At 35.7% G+C, this 21,131-nt stretch overlaps 1 protein-coding gene across 1 annotated transcript in view; it reads left to right on the forward strand.

Annotated features, from left to right (window-relative positions):
• POLN (DNA polymerase nu) overlaps positions 1-21,131 on the forward strand; it is a 76,882-nt gene that overhangs the window by 52,365 nt on the left and 3,386 nt on the right. The window contains exons 19-22 of the mRNA XM_030450688.1: positions 2,411-2,542; positions 3,711-3,821; positions 4,236-4,314; positions 14,328-14,395. Coding sequence (XP_030306548.1) covers positions 2,411-2,542; positions 3,711-3,821; positions 4,236-4,314; positions 14,328-14,395 — 390 coding nt within the window. The remainder of the gene's footprint in view (positions 1-2,410; positions 2,543-3,710; positions 3,822-4,235; positions 4,315-14,327; positions 14,396-21,131) is intronic.

The following is a 21,131-nucleotide window of genomic DNA, read 5'->3' on the forward strand; positions in this document are numbered from 1 at the left end:
GCTCTGAACTGGGCACTAAACATTTCAGTGCAGCTGTGCTTAACCAAGTATCTCCTTTTACTTGTTTGTGCTTCATCTCTCTCTCTCCAGTGAGGGCAGCTGAAGCACCTGAAACATAATAAAATGCTTCAGTTCATTAACAGTGTGCTCAAATCCTAATTAAGACATAACATGGAATGATATCATTAAACTATTTAGATGGAAACTGGGCTGACAAAAAATAATTGTTAGATACATGAAACTAATGGTCTGACCTCCACCCACAGCTTGTCTCACTTCCAAAGATGGCTAAATTTTCATTAAGGAGACAGTTTGACACAGCTGAAGAGTGCAAATAATACATATTTATTTCACTTCTCTTGGGACTGAAAAATACAGAAGCATTCTGTGAGGAGCTTGCCCATATTATGCTTACAGGAGTTAATGAAAATCTTTCATGTAGTAGATAGTAATTTTTTTTTCTTTTTTGTTTTCTTAGTTCGTATTTTCAAGGTGTTTTCTGTAATCCCTGAGGATACGAAATAGTATAATAAAAAGTCTCATTATGTCTAGGAGTTGGTACTTCAATAAATACACAGAATATTGAGGGGGATGACAGTATTTATTACTGTGTTTTGCTTGGCTTGGAGCAATTTGATTCACCTGCTTCTGCCTAGGTCATCTTGTAAAACTACAGTAGAGGAAACTTAAACATTTGTAAAATAAGGAATGAATTCCATTCAGTGGCAGTATGTTCAAGCCCTGAGTTTACACAGAGGAATGTCAAAGTTTTTACTTTGACTCCTTTATTTTTTTGAGTTTTTACTTTGCTTTTACTCTGAGTTTTAGTGTAACTGCTAACAATTCCCCTGGCACTGGTAACTCAAAGAGTGTTCAGGGAAGCTTCAGTCCCCTCCTGAGCATTGCTTTGCATGGCCTGTGCTCCTGCAAAGAGGAACATGATCTAACACAATTACATGTCTGTACACTCCCCTCCTTATGCTTCCCAGGAACTGCATTTCCCTGGGACCTCTCAGACTTCATTACTGATATTGTGGCTTAATTTTCCTTCAATTTTATGCATATTTTGTTTCTGTATATCAGTAGTTCTTTAGATGGAAACCTGGACAAGCTTGTATCTTACAGTTCTCTAAGGAAGCCACAGCAGTCTCCCAGCTGTTAACAGTATGTGCTTTAGCAGGCAAATTTGTCAATTGCTTATCTAGGTAGAAGACCCAAATTAATTAGATAACAAATAAAAATATAGATCTATAATAGCTCAGCAAGAGTCATAATGGAGGTCTTGTCAATTTCTTCTTCTAGCACCTTGTCCAGACTGGTGTTCTTGCAGCTCATGCAGATTCTGGCATGACTAAGAACAAAATGCTACAGAATTGTTCTGCTATGCACATCAGACTGACAGTGGTGGCATTTAGGTGGCTGAAATCTCTCTTTTGAAAATGCTAGATAATTTTTCTTGACAGTATTACTGTGACAATAACTATCCTGTGCTTTTGGTGCCTTGAGACATCGCCTCTCTGCTTGTTATTTGCAGATACTCTGCTGATTTTACATTGCTCTGCAGCTGACAAATATATCTGTCTTTCAAACCTCATATGACTAGTGTTGATGCATGTTTTATTTTTATTGGAACATTTTGGTTTATAAATGTGTTTAAACACTCACTCACTCTTCCTTTTTTCACACTCCGGAAAAATGTCTTCATAGTTTTCCTACTTGTCTTAAAAGTGCTTTAAAATCTAACATAATATAAATTGTGCTTTTGCACCCTATCAAATACCTATTATTCCTTTCTCTCCATTGAAACACTTTTCACTTCTGTTTTTCTTTTTCCAACTCTCTTATCTTACAATTTAGACCCAGATTTTTACAGCTATTGGAAGCCTAAGACTGTTTGAAATTCATGGTAGTCAGACTTTTAACTGCTTTTAGAAAATCAGCCTACTTGGTGTTATTGCTTCAGCATTTAAAACTTTCAGCTAAACTCATCCATCCTTTTTAGATAATATTCACATTTAAATTTACTTGAAATTGGTTTTGAGTTCTTTATCTGCTTTCCAAAGTTTTTTTAAATGATTTCAACACTTCACTAGTAAAATGATACTTAGAACAACAAAGTTATTCTGTGAACAAAAGATATTTCTACCACCTTACAGATATAAAGTATAACCAGGAATTTCTTAGTTGCATACTTCTTAAGTGTATTCTTTGTACAGTAACTTGAGTTAAACTTTCAAGCTGAAAGTTAAACATTTCCTTTGTTGAAACAGAACTATTGTCAGATCTGGCCTCTTTGGTAGAGGCAAATGTAACAAATTCCACTGACTGTAGTGAGTATAAGAGTACTGTTGTATGTAGTGGATTTCTATTCTGATTCATTGCATAATAAAGATAATTTCTTCCCCATCAGGTAAAGAACGCCTTGCTGACTGCCTGGGTATTACTCCTCTTCAAGCCAGTCAATTTATAGAGAGTTTTATGCAAAAATACAAGAAAGTGCATGAATTTACAAAGAAAACCATTGACCAGTGCCGAAATAAAGGTAATCCAAAGTCTGTAAGTATATTTTTGTGAAGTGATCAGCACTGTGTGACAGTGGTGAAGACAAAGATTCAGCTTGACCAAAATTCTTATAATTATATGATAATAAAAAAAAGATGGAATATAATTTATTGGTGAATCATTTTTTTCCTGTTTCACCCTAAGAGCATCTGGTTAAATCTGTAAGCTTTTCTTTAGAGAGATGGGAACAGAATAAGATGTCTTATCTCAGAGTCAACCCTGTTTAATGTCATGTTTTGACATATAATGTATTCCAACACAAAAAAGCCTTGTGAATATATTGTTTAATAAATAAGATATACAGGGGGCTGGAAACTTGTGGCAGTCTGAACTTCCATGGTAGCTAATGGCAACTCATGGATAGTCAAGGTGATCAGAAATATAATGAAACATCTTGTAAAGATATATTTTCATTGTTCTTAAAATAGGAAAGGAAGTTTCATTTTGAAAATAAACTGAGTTATGGTTTTGTGTGTTATTTTGATGAGAGGTTCCTCACATCTCTTCCCTTCTCGATTCCTCTCATTTGTCCTCCAGAATCATTGTTTTATCAAAATAAGTCATTAGCCAACATAAAGCTTTAACTGTGTTAGTATGTTTTTTAATTAAAGAATTTAAAGGAAGTTTGGCTGTGAAAGAGACACAAAAATACCACAAGAAAAAAATTAGAACTTGGATTTTTTTTTCCCCCCAATACTACTTGATAGCGTTGGGAAATATTCGCCAATGATTTCATTACTCTACAAACTGGTTTTTCATTGCTGTTCCCAAGTAAACTATTCACTGCATGGAGACCTTTAGTTATGGCTGCTAATAGCTAGCTAATTCTGCTAGATACTTGTAATTTCATCTTCCACAGAGAGAGTTTGATGGTATATCAGTAGACATTCCTAATGAAAATATAGCTTTAATGAATGGAAGTTTTCTTTGTATAACATGTACCAATTCTCTGAATCAAATAATACTTAGGTCAAAAACACAGTAAGCAATTAAGTTTTAAATAAGAGAAGCTCTGACTATATTCAGAGGGCAAAGTATTAAATAGACTCCGCACATAGTTACAAAAATCTGTATTATCTTCAAAAATTACATTTAAAATTTAATTTAAATCACTCTAAGAATACTGATTTCTATTTAAATCCTACAAGGTTATGTGGTTTCCATTATGGGACGTAAGAGACCACTGGCTAATATCAGTGCACAGGATTACAAACTACGCACTCAAGCTGAGAGGCAGGCTGTCAATTTTGTTGTTCAAGGTAAAAAACCACCTGTCTACTTTCCTTCTGACCCACCTCTCTTTAGCTGTGCTTGGCTTTAGTAGACAGCAGCTCTGATAATCTCAAAAGAAGAAATGTTCTAGCAGGCTCCTGAGGCATGAGTTTTACTATAAAATAGAAGTTTAAATTCTGTCTTTTTTCTACCTTGAAAATTGCCAGTAAACAGTATCATAACATACAATGTGCTGATTCACAATAGTGCTCAGTAGTGCACAATAATGTGGTGTTTAAATATAGGTATAGGTACAAACTATCTATAGAGAGATTATCTAGAATTCAGTGCTAGATGTGTTGTCTTAAAAGATTTTATTGTCTTGTTCATATAACAGTTTCCATCCAAGACATTTTCCTTTTACATGCTTTAAATTAAAAACAGATCACTTTCTTTCATAGGATCTGCAGCTGATCTTTGTAAAATGGCTATGGTGGAGATTTTTACTTCTGTTGTTGATTCTCCAACTTTAACAGCCAGGTTAGTAGTGAATGATTATAAAACTCTTTGATATGAAGACAAAGTTATTTGGAATGAATGTGTTTCTGACATTTTAAGCAGCTGTAGAAATACTATGTATGCCTCTGAATCTTTTAACAAGCAAGGACTTGTGGGATACTTTAATACATCTTTGGGGTTAAATGGTTGGATCTGTAAAACCCCATCCCCTGGTGATAAAGTGCTCTGGGGCCATTTCAACTCAATCAGATCAAGTTCAGTGGTATTTCTGCATCTTTGAAATCAAGCCCACTGATCATATCCTTCCTGTATTTTGCATGTATTGTACAATGGGAATTGAACATTCAATGGGGTGGGAAAAACAGGAATCAGGAAACCAGTGCTCAAGCAAAATAAATGAACATTTTTTATTCTTGTATAGATGGCTTTCTTTTGCTGAAGAAAAGCTAGGTCCTCGTGATTTTCTTCTGTTTTGACTGCTCATGGTTGGGTAGGAGATCACAGAATTTCCTCAATATTTTTATGCCATTAGCAAAAATAATGAAGTCTCATTCTTTTTCTAGTGAAGGATGGAAGGGATGGGGCAGGGAGTTGGTGAGCATTATTATTTGCTGCAGTAGAAAGATATTTTGAAGGCAAAAAAGCAGAGGAAAACCTAAGCAAATGGATTCTTATCTTTTATAATGCTGTCATAAACAATCAAGCAGAACACAAATTTTTGCAGAAGTTCAGATAAAAGCAGAGATAGCAGGTAGTGCAGAGCATCAGTGTTCCTGTTTTCATCCAGAATGAGAAATCACAAAAACTTATCTGTAACAATCCTGTATTGAAGATTCAGTGGTGTGTTCAGTGCAAGGTGAACATACTTTGCAATTATATTTAATATTTAACAGTATAAATATTCTGTGTGTTTCTAAATGTGTGTATCATTTGCACACAGCAGTGTTGTCTTACTTGAGGAACATTTTAAAATGTAATTTCTAATGACAAATATAGATTAAGTGTTGAATTCAAAAGTAGAGTTCACTTCCCTACCAAAAATAAAACTTTTAAGTATTATTGGTATTAAGTTATAATTTTAAGTATTCTTGCAAATTTTTGAGCAAAATTTATTGAACTATTAAATAAAAAAAATTAAAAAAAAAAAATTAAATAAGTTGCCCTCTAGTGTAAATCTGAAATGGAAAATGGTTCTTTAGTGGAGATGCTGCATGATGCCAGACAATGATACATTTCTGTATTAAATTTTGGATGATGTTCTATAACATTTGCACTGTGTATTTTGGGGCAGATTCTCTGTACTGGTTTTAGTTCTTTCTGCTTTAAACTGGTATTTTGAACACCTGCCATCCATAAACAACTGGATGGCTTTGCTAAAGGAGAGTCTTTTAATAGATACTAGTGGCTTCTTGCTGTAATATTTAATAGGTAGTTACAAGCCAGGTTTGTCAGAAAAGCACAATCAAGGTCTTTATAAATCCTGTGAACACTCACCTGGCTAGAAGGTGGCTCAGGCATTTGAAAGCATCACTGTAGTCTCTATTGTCATCACATCAGACCATATTCATTGCCAAGATAGTACACTACTATATTTTCTTCTATCTTCATCTCCTTGTAAGCATTTTTTCCCCTCTTAAACTTTCTAATTCTGGAAACAGGGATTATCACTTGGAACAAAGAGAAATATCTTTGAATCAAAGAGAAATATCTTCCATGTATGCTTTAGAAGTGATTATGAACTCCTCATTTACACTTGGAGACAGCATCACCTGTAAGGCATAGGCAGGTAGTGGCTAACATGCAACATTTTGTCTTTCCTGTCTTTGAAATAATATAAAAATAATAGAGTAAACTCAAGATAAGGTCTCCCAGTTCTCATTGTTAGTTTCAGGTGTGTTTGCAGTCTTCTTCACTGATTCACTGCATTCATTTTGCATATGCTGTAAGCTGTTAAGCTGTGAGCAAGCCCTGACACAACAGGATGAAGCTTTCCTATGGCTGGTAGTCAGCAGATATTCAGTTATTGTTTGCACATATGATACTGCATTTGGAAGTCAAGGAAAGGAAGGTAATTAAGCTACATTTTCATGAAGCTCCAGCAGAAAGGCCCTCTTGAGGAAACAGTGACTGATCAATGGCTGTTCTGTCAACTAGCAGACTAATGCAATACATATGGTAAGGAACTAACACTAGTATGGGTTAGCTACTGGCATCAGCATTAACAGTTCTGAATTTTGTGTGGCAATGACAAGTGATAAAAATTATTTCTTCAGACTTCTTCCATACTAGCTAGATCTTTTTTGAGATGCTGTTCTGTTGCTGATGGCCAAGACACTTACTGAAAATGTTCTGATGACACAAATTATTCATGTGCCAGCACATCACAGAACCTCCACACAGTTTTTCCTGCAGGGGAAATCATAGCAAAGGAACTTCTGAAGTGAGCTCAAGGCATGCAGTAGTAGCTAAAAGAAAGATTCATGGAACTGCTGAGAGCAGAAAGGTACTCAGTGAACTCAGATGGAAATTGTATTTATTTTCAATGTTAAAAACATCCTTGCATTGGCTGATATGGAGGCTTGGTAAGAAAGAAGAAATTGTGGAAGAATTGCTGCCTATACTAATTCTTGTAAAAATTCTCTGTTTGGAAGCTGAAGATGCACTGCTGTTACCCAAAGTCCACCTGGCACTACAAAAATTTCTCAGGAAGTCATTAATGATGATGATATCTCAACAGCATTTAACAGGTCTACAGAACTATTGAGTAATTTGGTGTGAATCCAGCAATTCTACTTTCTCACCAATTTATTGTTCCTTCAGAACTGGACCTGTGCCACAAACACAGAGCTTTACTCCTCAGCATGTCAGCAGCCTAGTTAAAGAGACAGTTCAGCAGCAGGACAGATATAAGTGAATGAACTGAAAAGGAGGAGCCACCTGCAAATAAGAGGAAAAGGCACAGAGGAAAATATTATTTTCTTGGTCTCAGCTGCTTTTCAGTAGCAGTGGATGTTGAGGGTTGTGGATGTCTTTGTCAAGAAACCAACACTTTAATCAAGCTAATGATTTTCTCAGTTGATGAACTGTTAATGCAGCTCCCTTGTACAGAAAGCTAAATTAGTAAGAAATGGCCCCCATCTTCCCAGGAGCAAGCATTGTGTTATGGGACCTGGGGTTTTTTTCAGATACAAAATGTCATAATTCACAAGTGATTCATTTGTTTGTAATTTATTGTTTTCTTATAATTTCTCAGGTTCATACAAAACAACATACTAATCAAACCAACTTGATTACAGAGTAGCCTCAACTAAATGCATTCAGTAAACTCCTTAGTGCTGCTGCTAAGTGTGATGAGTTTCTTAAATTCTGGGCATAAATCTTATGGCTCTTTATTTCTTCAGAAACTAAAGTAAATGCTTATTATTCTGGTAGTCTTCCACAATTCTCAGTACATGGTTGCAGATCTATTCTAGAGGATTAACTCTAGTAAGATTGTCAACTTTCATCCCTAGCCTAATACTGGAGAACTAGAATATTTCTAGAATATAGAAGATACAGCATTTTGCATTGATCTACAAGATGGTGAGCTGTTACCTGAACACTTCATGCATAGTAAGCCAGATCATGTCAGAATGATTTATTTTTTACAGAAAATAATAGACCTAAATATAGTTAATATACTTAAATATCACAGCAAAAAAGGACATTCATCATGTTGTAGGTTTTTCAATGCTGCTTTATGTGGGTAATTCAACATAAAGAAATAATTATCATTTCTAAAATCTTTTGTAGGTCACCTTTTAGATTGGTATGTTTTAAAACCCTGAGTACATGTGAAAATTCTATTCTCTCTAATTAACCATATGCTCAGCTTCCTGCTCTTCATGGTGTAGCTCCTGAAAACAAATTTCAAAAGTTAGCTGCACTTTGTCAAAATATCTTCTTTCTTTTTTTTAATGAATACACTAGAAGAGGTAGATTAATTTTAATGCAGGTAACATCTATATAGGCATGATATATATTAAGATGTAGTTTTTATAGTATCATATTACAGAAAGCCATATAAAAGAACCTTGAAAAATCTACCAAATGTTACAACATTTTCTTAACCTTGTTCCTTAGTTACATGACAATTTAATAGGCATTCTTTCCTGCTGGAAATCTCTGCACTTTTGTGGGGAACCTGTGATGCAATTAAATAACAGGTAGTATTAACAGTACCAGAAGAAAATTGTTGCAATTTTAGTGTAGGGAGGATCAGGGTTTCTAAGAAAATTTAGATTCAACACCCATCTGGTCCATTATCACTGAAAGTGGCCAGTAGCAGATGCTTCAGGAAGAAGGTGTAAGAAGTGTAACAGGGTAGCCTGGCTGCCTGCAGATTTTCATGTTGTGATTGTGGCAACAAGGCTAAGTTCTGAAAGACAGGATTTAAAATTCTTCTCCCCAAATAATGTATTTTGCAATTTCTAAATGTTCTTGAAATCCTTGCAAGTGTTTGTTCCATGAGCATCTATTCTGGCTTTTCCTGGTAGTATTTCATTACATGCCTTGTAAACCAATATTTTGTATGAATGTCTGAAATTTCAAAGTCATTAAGGTCTTGTTTTTCAGTTGCAAAACATAAGATATCATTCCATTTTTTACTATATATACTATTTTTCATATTCCCTTGTTCATCTAATTTCAAAATATCGTATTCTTTTCATAATATTTTTCTAACCACATAACAGCCTTTATGCCCTTTTTGGAATTTATCACTATATACAAAGCTTTTAACCATGAACTCTTCTCTCTACAATTTTGAAGTCTTCCATTATGCATTTAGATGTTTCAAATTCAAAATGAAACATGTGATGTTACTAGTTGGATGATTATTTTATTAATCAAAAAAGGAGATAATATAGGATGACAGACAAGGATATTAATATTTGGGATATAAAATCTAGTGTTTTATCAGAAAATATTATCAATTTCAGTGATCAGGGTCACAGTGCTTTTTAAGTATGAAGATAGCCCCATGTGTCTAGAAAATGGCTGATTTTTAAAAAGTATTTCTAAATATTTATTGTGCTATCAAGTGACTATTATTACCTTTTCTAAAGTAGTGTACTTTTAGTAACTTTTTTTTAATGTTTATAAAATTTTAGAAACCTATGGAAAAAATATCAACATCATTCTTTGCTCTTAAGTAAAGCATTATAGGACTTGGGTTTTTAAAAGTTTATCTAGAATTTTTTACTCAAATAACCAATAATGGGTTTCAAGTAACACATCTTTCTTGCTCCTACTCCAAAGCAAATTTTTTGGCTTTAGGAAAACTATTGTTCAGTTATTATTTTAATTCTCAGCATGTCTTCAAATGAGAACTAAAATTTGTGATTTTTCATGGAAATTTTATACTTGAGTACTCTAGCTCAGAATCAGACAACCTGATGGTGCAATACCATCTTTTTCCCTGAGGATGCAGACCTAACCAACAGAAGGCATTTTAAACCATTTTAATCTGAGCTTCTCAGCCTGGTTTTCAGTCAGAATAAGTTGCCCTTAATTCATAGAGTCATAGAAAGTTGGGGTTGGAAGAGACCTTGAAAAATCATCTAGTCCAACCCCCTTGCCAGAGCAGGGTCACCTACAGTAGGTGAGAATTCCTTACTATGCATGATAGTTGGACCCTCCAATTTAATGTTTTCCCCCTTGTTCAATTTTAAATGTTATTTTTGGTTATTTGCTGATAAAACACTGTTAAAACCAACCAACTGTGCGTAGTATGTGAGCTCCTTTCAGATACAGCTTAAGCACCATGCTCAGCACCTCACACCTCTGGTGTGCCTGTCCCATTCTCTCCCTTCCTGCTGCCTGTACTTACTTAGAGCCCCATGGCAGTGTCCAGGGCTGGGCTGAGGGAAGTAGAGGATGCAGTTGGGACTGAGATGAGTTTTGAGGGATTTGGAGGGGGTATGTGGTGGATCAGACAGCCTGCTACCAAGCAGTGGAGTAAATTCACCTGCAGTTAGTCTGTAGGAATTCATTAGTGGTTTGTATCTTGTGTTATCTTCATGCATTCCAGTCTAGAAAACTATCAGCAGTAAAAACTTCTCTGTTGATATAAAAATGCACAGAGGGTTGTTCTCTGACTAACATCACATATCCAATGAGTGTAGCTGGTTTAGGAGGTGGTACCCCAAAGTCAGTGCATAGAGCTGGGGTTTTCCAGATGTCAATTCAAGACATCCAAGTCAGAGCCAACATTAAGTCTGTTGATTAAAGGAGTATGGATTTAATGAGCATCTCTTGGCACATACTAATGGCCTGAAACACCACTTATGGCTGTCAAAAAACAGCTTCTGAGAAAGACTGCTAGGACAGTATTTTTTTCCCTATCCTACACTGGCCTCTTCTACAGGATATTCCTACAGTAGACTGCAGCACCTTGTGCCATAGCACTTGCATTTGCAGTAGGCAACATGTTGTTTCCTTTAGTGGTAAAGAAATACAGTTGCTTACCAATAAGATAATAACTGTTTTGTGGAAGTCAGTTCACTGCTGTATTTATTCCTAGGCAACGCATTTGAAGTAGTCATGAAAAAACTTGCAGTTCTGTACTTAAGAACAGAGAGGTTCAGAGCTGGAGTATTGTGCTTTACAGGAACAAACAAAATCCTCATTTGGTCTCAAATTAGACAAATTGACCTGGTACTGGGAAAAAAATGTACTCTAAGGAGGCAAATACTGTATAGCCCCATAAACAGAACATTATGTAAAAAACTCTCAAAGATAGTATAGTCTCTTTGGACATATATCAGGTCAATACTATAATTACGACACAGTAATGATAACTGGGTGGATCCACTGAAGGCTTGAGAAACTTACTCTGTGTTTCATAGGAAACTGTAAGACTGATGAATATAGCCTTGAAGAACATAAAAAACATTTTTCTTTTAAAGTTCAATAGTCTATCATAATAGCTTAAGAAGGATGTTGTGTCCTGGGCACACTGAATTGATGTCAAAAGTTATCACAGGAATATTTCTGCTTTGGGAGGTGCAGGTTATAGCCTTATTTCCATTCCACACCACAGTCAGACACGTGTCATGTTTCTCAATATAACAAGTCTTGTGTACTCATCAAAAATTATGCCTAATCTGCAGGCAATCAAGAAAACAGTTAATAAAATCTTAACTTGTAAATTAAAATCATTTTTTAATCTGTAGAACAACAGAAGCACTGTTCTCTGACTGATTTGCAATCTTCTAATTTAGCAAGAGGTAATGAGAGGAACTTGCTATTTCAAGATTCCTTTAAAGTGAAGATGCTTTAATTAATATATGAAGAAAAAATACGGGGTTTTTAAAACTTCTTCCACTCAAGATGTCCATGTGTATGCATGCACTACAATGGTGAAAGCCATGAATTTGGAACATCTGAATTGCTTTGATTTTTCTTTCATATGTATGTCAAATTGAATGCTTCCTTCTGTGGAACAGTATGTGTTCCCTGAAAAACCTGAAAAAATGCCGGTGGTTTTACGTTATACACCTGAAGGAGTAGAACCTAAGAAGTGGGTGTGAGATGGATAAGAAAGATATAACAAATCATAAAAAGGAATCTAACTTGTTTAGTTAAAACTAAGAATGAAATAGCATGTACTGTTCCAGTTCTCAGCATCAAGCTGGGAAATCATGTTTAGCATAAATTAAAACCTTTCTAATATCTTCCACATGAAAATAGATGTGCTTTAGAAATACTTATTTCACATTTCTCACATTTCTGAGCTAGGTATTATCCACATGTTCTAATTTTTCTGACTGAAAGTGAATTGCTTAGCAGGAGAGTAACAGAGCTAGAAAGAGAACCTGCAACACTAACTTCTACTCCTGTGTTTTAGCAGACAGAATATTCTCCTGAACTTCAAATGAATTATTTGATGTTTAAGATGGGTTAGAGGTAATTTTACACTTGTGCAGTTCCTCAACTGACTGGCAATGCAACGGGTCAGTATTATAAGCACTGAGAAACAGGATCCTTGAGCTCAGATGGAGAACCAAGCTAAAGCAGTGCTTTCAGTGGATGAACAGGAACATCTGGAGTTGTGTAAAGTCTGTTGTGCTGCTCAGAGAGAAATGTTGAGTTCCCTTTACATTGCTTCCACAGTTTTTCTGACTCGCATAAGGTAGCCCTGATCTTTTGTCAAACCCTGCTTCTACTGAACTCTACTTTTAGAGGAGAGGTGAGGTGAGCAGTTGATCCCACACTGAGGGGTTTTGAAAACAAAATTAGTTTTCCTCCATACCTAAGTCCTGATAAATATAAGGTAAAAACTTCAATTAGTGTTGTAAGTTCTTCTAAGAAAAGTTTTTTCCTTACTAGATACTCAAAATTTGTGGAGCTCTTAAGCCTGATTGAAGTCATGAGACACTAATCTCTTACAAATAAAAACCAGATTATCACATTTTTATTGCAATTATTTTTCAGTTATTCCATTGCTTCACACTATATTCAGAGTTTTTTATGTTCACAGTTCTTCCTAACATATCTTTTTACATCATTGGAATGATTATGAAGAGTCTCTTGCTTTAATTAATTTACTTGCATTGGAAACTGTAGCTTTTCATGTAATTGTATTCTTTTGCTACTGATGATCCTGATCTTTTCATCTGTTTCTTTTTGTATCCTGTGTCCCAATTTCCTATTAGAAATATGTTAATCTGTTTCGCTCTGCTTCTGACTGTGTTGTAAGTGACTAATAATTTAAGATCTATTATTAGAGCTCACCACACTGTTAGTCAATGTCACATTGTAATTTAAGGCAGTGTGAAACTATCTTAGGATATTTTCCATAAAGCTGTGAGAAGTTATAAGTAGTAACCATAGTGATCTTTCAGCCATTTGTAGCTATTTACTTGAATAACTGCTTGGTTATAAGTCTACAGTGGGCATCAATTTAAATGTTACATGCAAATTGCAGAGCAATTTGGAAATACATGATACTGTTTCATCACTTAGACTTCCAGCTACAATAATTAAAGGAGTAATAAAATAAAACTAGTAGGAATACAGTCTCATCAGATGTGCAGTATTTTTCCTTCCTAAGTGAGAGCTACACTCAGGGATCCTATCTGCTAGATGGTAACTATTCTGCCTTGGACTTTATTCAATCAAATACATTTATTATTTCCAATGTGAAAGTACTTTAGCACCCAAACTGACAATTTAGGGTTCTATTCCTGTAACTAGTGAACAATTAAGCCACAGCCTGTATGCAGGAGACCTATCAGTATAGAACTAATACAAACAAAGAGAAAAACAAAGCAGCAGTATAAATTTTTTATGAAACATCTCTAACTGAAGAGCTCAGGTACAGGTACTTGCATGAATTTGAAGATGTCACTGCTCTCAGCTGTGTGCTCTGTTTGGGTGAAGGGAACTGTCCTGAGACCAGAGGCAACAGATCAGGATCTCTATCTGTGCCAGCATTTTCATTCTTCTATCCTCTTGTCAGCATGAACACACCCACTTTGCAATTACGTTCCAGGTTATCTCCTGGAATATCAAGTCAGTGGCCAGCCTGTGCTAGGAGTTAATACTGGAGTAAGCCAAGCACTCTTTACTATTTAGCTGACTTGTATTAGTTAAACCACCCATTTATAACCACATTTCTTCCAACCCAAACTGAGAAAAAAGAAGCCACATTAAATAAACATACCCTGTCTCTATAATTTAGTGCAATTTTCTGTAAGTTGCATTGGTTTTAAGTAATACCTTGTCACATCATCAGGTCCCTGAATGATGTTTATAAGCTTACAAGTGCAGTTCATATTTAAGACCATAGCCTTTATGTTTTCAGAAAATGTGGAGTGGCAATCCTTTTAACTCCATTAATGAAGTTTTAATTTTCTTTGGATTTTTATTTTCCCTTAACCATACCCATTCTGCATGTACCAATTAGTTGATAGATAGATAGATAGATAGATAGATAGATAGAAAGATGAGAAGCATTGTTAAAAATTTCTTGCATGTCTGATATTTTTCAGGTTAATTGCTCAGATTCATGATGAATTGTTGTTTGAAGTAGAAGATTCTCAAATCCAGGAATTTTCAGGTAAATAAAATCTCTCTTTCTCTCCCACCCCCTTTTTAATCCTTATAAACTGTTATTTCTCAGAATTAATGTAACAAGAAGCACCACATGGATTCTCATGATGAAGAAAATGTATACTAAGCAGATTTTTCTGGATGTTTTCCACCACTGACTATTACATAGGTAAAATGCAGGTATAAATAAGGTATACTCCTCATTTGTAGTTCATCAGCATGTTTATTTTTATTTGGCTTTCTTATCAAGATTCCCTCATCTAATATGTAAATCTTGTAAAGCTAAATAACAATACTTTCTCCAAGATTTCAGAAGGATATAAACCTGCTTTGTCTTGTAAAGTAGCTCCCATAATACTTATGGTTGGGGCCTGTTACATAAAGAACTATGTAATTCTAAATGTAAGAATGTAATGTACTGTGATTTCTAAGTTAGTTTCCTGCTTTTTTTATATTGAGAGAACTTTATGATGGAACTTTCAAGGTTAGGGGTTAGTAAACGTTCCTTCCTTCATCTTCATTGTCTCATATGGCTTACTTTGAGGACATCATTTTCTAAGCCAAGGATTTTCTGAACATCTGATACAAATTTAGCCAGCAAATGAGGGCACATGGGAGGCTCTTTGGTCTCTTCTCCAGTAGTGTATTTATTCCTGTAGGCACCAAGCCTTTATTCACAAACTTTGGTGTAGTTGGAAGCTCAGCAATACCTCTGGCTAAAAGAATTAGCTTAATGTCACAAATATTGTAAATTAACCAATGCAAGAAATATATTCTGTTATAACCTAAGCATCTAAGAAAAAAATGATTTCACCTTCCTGAGTTGTATTCATTTAAACAGTACAATTTGCCTTATTAGTCTTATTTCATCAGTGATCCCTCTTGTGAGTATTCACTCTTAATGAGAACATTAAACCTTTAATCAAAACAAAGAACCTGGGAAATATTTAAGTTCAGTATATTAGGGACATTGTAGCAAATTAGGTTAATATATTAACATTTGGCCTCTAAATACAGGAGTTCAAATCTATTTTAAATTTTTAAATCCACCACACAATTTATCAGAGATTATAGTATCTACTGAGAAAAGGTCCGTGTCTGAAAGTGACATAATTTCAGTTAGAAAGCATAGTATATTGAATGAGATTTGTAAGACAGCATAGAAGGATTTTTATTAGCTTATTTTGCATCATTTTACACTAAATACAAAGCTAATATTATAACCAATAGATAAAAATGATTTATGGTTGCTCATACATATAGAAAATCATAGATTATGTCTTCAACATGTCAAATTCTGATCTCCATTACTAGTATGAATATGTAGTAAATTCAGCAAAATCAATTATTTTCCAGTATAATGTAACAAACCTCTAGCTTTGTCTGAATTGTGGTAAAAATTACCCTACTATATAAACATGATGACTAGAGGCTTTTTTCAAAAAACAGGAAAAGAGTCCAGGTCAAATACAACACACCACAGTGTAACATCTCCATGTCTTGCTGCAGTGTGCAGAACAAACACACCTGTAAATTCCTTGTTCTGCTTCAGAGCTGTCACCATGTAATTAAAGTTGTTGAAGTGACCCTTAGGAAATGGACCAGGGCAGTCCTGAGGTCTGAGACACCTTGGAATTTCTATTGAGCTTAACATAGGCTGACAAGTTTGAGTGTTCCAGATGGGAGTTTTGTTCGTTCTGCTGACTGAAGACTGATTTCTAGGTTTGTCTCTACTTTTTCTGGGGAGGCAAGGGAAAAAAACCCCAAACCTCTCCATTGCAGTAACTTTCAGATATACTCACTTGCCTCAGAAAAAAAGAATAAAAGATCTTTTCCTTAACAGTAAAGACTAACCTAGGACATGAATTTCCTTCATTTCTTCATTTGTTTATGTCCTTCCCCTTAATTCATCCCTTGTAAAGCTACCCCTGGAGTAGTGCATCCAGGTCTGGGCTCCCCAGTACAAGAGAGCTGTGGACATACTGGAGAGAGTCAAGCAAAGGGCCACAGAGATGATGAAGGGACTGGAGCATTTTCCCTGTGAGGAAAGGGTGTGAGAGCTGGGACTGCTCAGCCTGGAGAAGAGAAGGTTCAGGGGATCTTATAAATGTATATGAACATCTGAAGTGAGGGGGCATAGAGGGTGGAACCAGGTTCTCTTCAGCGATGCCCAGTGACAGGACCAAGGGCAAAAAGCACAAACTGAAGCACAGGAAGTTCCCCTGAACATCAGAAAACTCTTTCCTCTGATAGTGTGATTGAGCCCTGGCAGAGATTGCCCACAGAAGTTATGGAGTCTCTGTCCTTGGAGACACTCAAAAGCTGTTTGGACACAATCCTGAGACTGTGTGTTTTGCAAATAGTTCCATAACTGGCAAAATAATGAATCCAAGTTGTCTCAAAAGGGAATGAAGCTGGCTCTTCCTTCAGTGTCATTAACAAGGATTTTTGATCTGAATAGGCAGAGAACGGGTGCATCTGCACCAGGATGTAACTTCCAGTCAGGAGTATGATGGATGAAGCAGATCTCCCTATTGTCCCCAGTCCATGGTGTGAACAGTTTTGGTTCACATCACAGAGCAGTCTGAGAGCAGTTGACCCAGATTCCTTTCAGATGAAACTAAATAGGAAGACTCTTTTCTCCGAGTCTTTTCCAATTATTCTGGGAGCTGATAGCTGAGGTAACAAATTAGGTATGTGGGTTTTAAACCAACACAGGAGTATCAGTAGGATGTGTGCTCCTAATCCACTTCAGTGCTTTGAAAGTCTAAATATGGTTTTCACTCCTTTACCCAAACTCCTTTCTCCCTTTTTCTTGTCTAGGTCCTTATTTTTCTTACTATTATTTGCCAATATTCTTTAGCTGACAGTTTTTCTTTACATGTCTGATGAGCTTTTGACCATTCAGAAACTTTAAATTACAGAATCTGCTGACTTGCAGATTCCAGCCTGCAGCCTAATGATCCAGGGAGAAATTTCAGTCCTACAGCCACAAAGCTCAATAAAGGGAAAGATGTGGACTTAAAACTAAGAAGTAGTGTTTGATGGCTTTAATGGACTACAGCTCAGTGCTGCATTTAGTGTGATCCAAGGAGCACTGGCCTGCTATTCAGAGTGTTTGCATTCTGATTCCAGTCATGCTTGTGATCTACTTTTTCTGGAAAGCAACAGAACATATGTGTCTCAGTCTTCTTATTTGCAGAATGGATATGAAATCTTAAAAACTATTAAGAATTATAAACTAAGAACATAAACTAAGAGCATTATTTCTATTAGCTCATAGTGCAGAACATAAGCCTTCCCAGCAGTTTTTCCCTTATAGAAGTGTCTTTTGTATTGTTTTACAATATTAAGATGCCTGTTTGCTTCTTAGACTCTAATGAGTGAATGCTGAGAATTGCCACAAGGCAATCTTATTGCTGGAGCTTTCTCTACTCCTGCTTAGGATTTCATAAGCCACAATAACTTTCAGTACTTTTCAGTATACAGAAATTCAGTCTATAGTGCACCTAATAATCTATACACAACAGATTATTTAGAATCTTTTTAGTTTGATAAACAAGGGGCAAGCAACAAGGTGTTATTTTTTTTCTAATATCTACTTTTGCAGAAAATACTGCATGTAACTAAAGTTTGCTGTTATCCATTGATATTTAGTTCACGTAAAACATACTTTTAAACAATTTTTCTATATTTTACCAGGTACAGTATATTTCAGCTCAAATACTTCAAGTGTAAGAACACCCAAAGGACCATTCTAAGAAAAAAATGCAAAGAAAATAAACAGAATAAATTAACCTATTTCTTGTTATACTAAGACCACTAAGATTATTGCTACCTAAAACCCCAATATCTTAGATTTCTTTTAAAGTCTGACAGTACAAATTCCATGAAATTTCAGTTTATTCTGCTACAATTTCCCACTTAAAGGGTTCTGAGGCAGCTGCATAAAAGTGTGCACATGTTCAAAAGGGCACTCAAGTAACAGAAGAACAAACTGGTCATAGTGACATTTCTGTCCTCTGAGATGCTTGTTTCTAACTTTAAGAACGCATGCTTAAAATAAAGGTCTCTCCAGATAGCTTTCAATTTGCAAAAATCCCTGTTCCATACATCAAATGTCTGTTTGGTTTTGACATGTTTCTGGGCTCATAATTTCATAGGTGAATGAGCTTGAAAAATGTCTTCAGTTTGATAGGGACAAATAAGCTTTTGTTCACAGCAGGCATACGTCTTGTCTTTGCTCCTATTCACAGCACTTTCAATGAGTGTGTTTATTCTGGCCAGTATCAAGAAAATACAATATACATTAAAATATATGTTAAAATTTGAGTTCCTCTACGATCTCTAACTTTGCTGTCACCAATAATATTTTAAAATTACTTACTTAGCTCTTACAAAAGATCCTAAAATGAGCAAAATCAACAGATTCCATAATTGCTGAATCCGGGGTTTGAGAGATAAGTTGCAAAGGTTGGGAAAATATCATTTTACAGATTCCATTGCAGTGTATAACTGGCTGCAAATGAACATTTTTAAATTAAAAAATTTATATGCCCTAGATATACTAGGTTCTTGATGGAACAGAAATAATCATTACTCAAAAACTTGCAGTCTAAGTCTTAGAAAAGAAACAAAAATTTGAGTGTTAGAAACATATTTCTTTAAACATTGTGGTCACCTTTCTAAATGACCACACTCTATAATGTATATGAGATATAAAGGATGGAGTTTTGTCTACTTGGATTGTTTCTTTTGATTCTTGAGAAAAGGAGAGTTTTCAAAGAGATTTGAAAGAGTAGAGGGAAAATCAGGTATTATATATGTAGGACTAGAGGGGACCTCTCCTGCAACACATACCACATAGTCCCTTTTATAAATTATCATCTCCATATAGAAAATTACTCCTATTGAGAGACTGTTCCAGAAGCTCATCTCTCAGAAATCTAGAATTTTAATTTTCTGGCCTAGGTAGATTCAAACAGTTTACCTATTTATTTTCATGCAAAGCATTTAATTTAAATGCTTCCTTCTTCACTGCCTACTAGAAGAAATAGTTTGCAGAGGTTAGCAGACCACTGAACAGGAATGATAATTCATCTGCTTTTCTTTGATATTTCTCTTGTCATTACATATTTATTATTTCATTCAAAATATGTTTAAAAGCAGATGTAGGCAAATATTTGGATACTTTTACAGATATGATTTCAAAAGGCTGAAATGCAGGCAAAACAACATCAGATTGCTTGTAATGAGTTGGTTTTACTCTGCCACCCACTAAATTCTGGGAAGAGACAGAAGTCAGTGTGATGTGAGAAAAAGAACAAGGAGTGGAACTGACACAGGAAAAAAAAAAACAATGAAGAAAATGGAGTAAACCCATGAAGAGGTTTTTAATGGGTTGTCAAAGTAAATGAGGAACCATTAGGTTTGTTCACTGATGTGGCTGTGCCTCTCAAAATTCAGAGCAGTTAAGGATGCAACAGAATTCTGATTGCACCAGGTACTTTAAAGTGAAAATTGTGAACCAACAGAGAAAGGTCTTGAAATCATTGCTGCCATCATGCAGCAGCTACCCTTTCGGGGTAGCAGTTGTATGAGAGAGAACTTATCACATTCAGGGGTCTAGAGAACTAGGAGGAAAGTGAACTAACTCAGTGCATCTGCAGACAGCACATTTTATCATAGCACTCTATCTTTCAACCCATGAATTGATGCTGCTGACTCATGCTCTCTTTTTTGTTGTCCATTGAGCTCTTTTAGTCAAAAAGACCTGTTCTTCCCTTTATACTCTATTGCTGTTTGTCTAACAGCTCAAAAAATGTGTTGTTGCACAGAGTTGAGTGTGCCCTTGAATTGTTCATTGGTGCTTTGTGGAACATACAGAGCTGACTGAGCCTGCATGAGAAGTGCCCAATCCAGATGTTTTGCTCTCACAACAGCTGTGTGCAGTCATTGCCTGGTAGGGAGCTCACTGACAGGACAAATGTTTCCTCAGGGATTGACTGGCAATCCACTTTTATCCTTCTGAAGGAATGGCACCTAGGCAGAGTGCTCCAGTGTCTGCTGCATTGCTGACCTTCCCAGCTGGCAGCTTGCTCAAATTCAGAGCTTTTCAAGATGGAGACAGTCCAAGACTTTGCTATTAATAGTTGTCTCGACTTGCACTGAATGGATAATTATTTAGGCCAGTACATCCCCTGTCACAATCTGTGGTTGTTGTGTTTGTTTCTTCTCTCCAAGACAAGTCCTACCACAAACTACCTCAAATCTAACATGAAGAAAATATATAGGTGTAGTTATACACAGATGTGTCAACAAATGTCTCAGTTTCCTGAGCACTGACACTTCAGCCCCTGATCTTCTGAATTACTGCATAATTCAGATTTCTTGTGAAATCTTGTGACAGCTCATTGGTACCCAAGTCTGAGTAAGTCAATGTGGTCTGAGCACTGTGCTTCTGTTCTATTTCCTCAGCAGTATTATCAAGCCAGCCTCAGTGTCACAGATGTGATGCAAAATATCACATACTACTCTTCATTGCTGGCATCATTAAAAAAGGTTTTGGCAGCAGCCAAAGCAACAACCTCACACAGTTTCTAGGAGTTCTTGTTGATCCTGTACATTTAACCCCAGCTGCAACAGAAGTGTGATGTGCATCAAGGGATACCTTCAGAGAAAGTTTCATAGTCACCACATGCTTATTGGTCTAGCAGTTATCACCATGTATATCATACTCTGAT

This window comes from Calypte anna, chromosome 4B, assembly GCF_003957555.1.
Source record: "Calypte anna isolate BGI_N300 chromosome 4B, bCalAnn1_v1.p, whole genome shotgun sequence".
Lineage (NCBI taxonomy): Eukaryota > Metazoa > Chordata > Aves > Apodiformes > Trochilidae > Calypte > Calypte anna.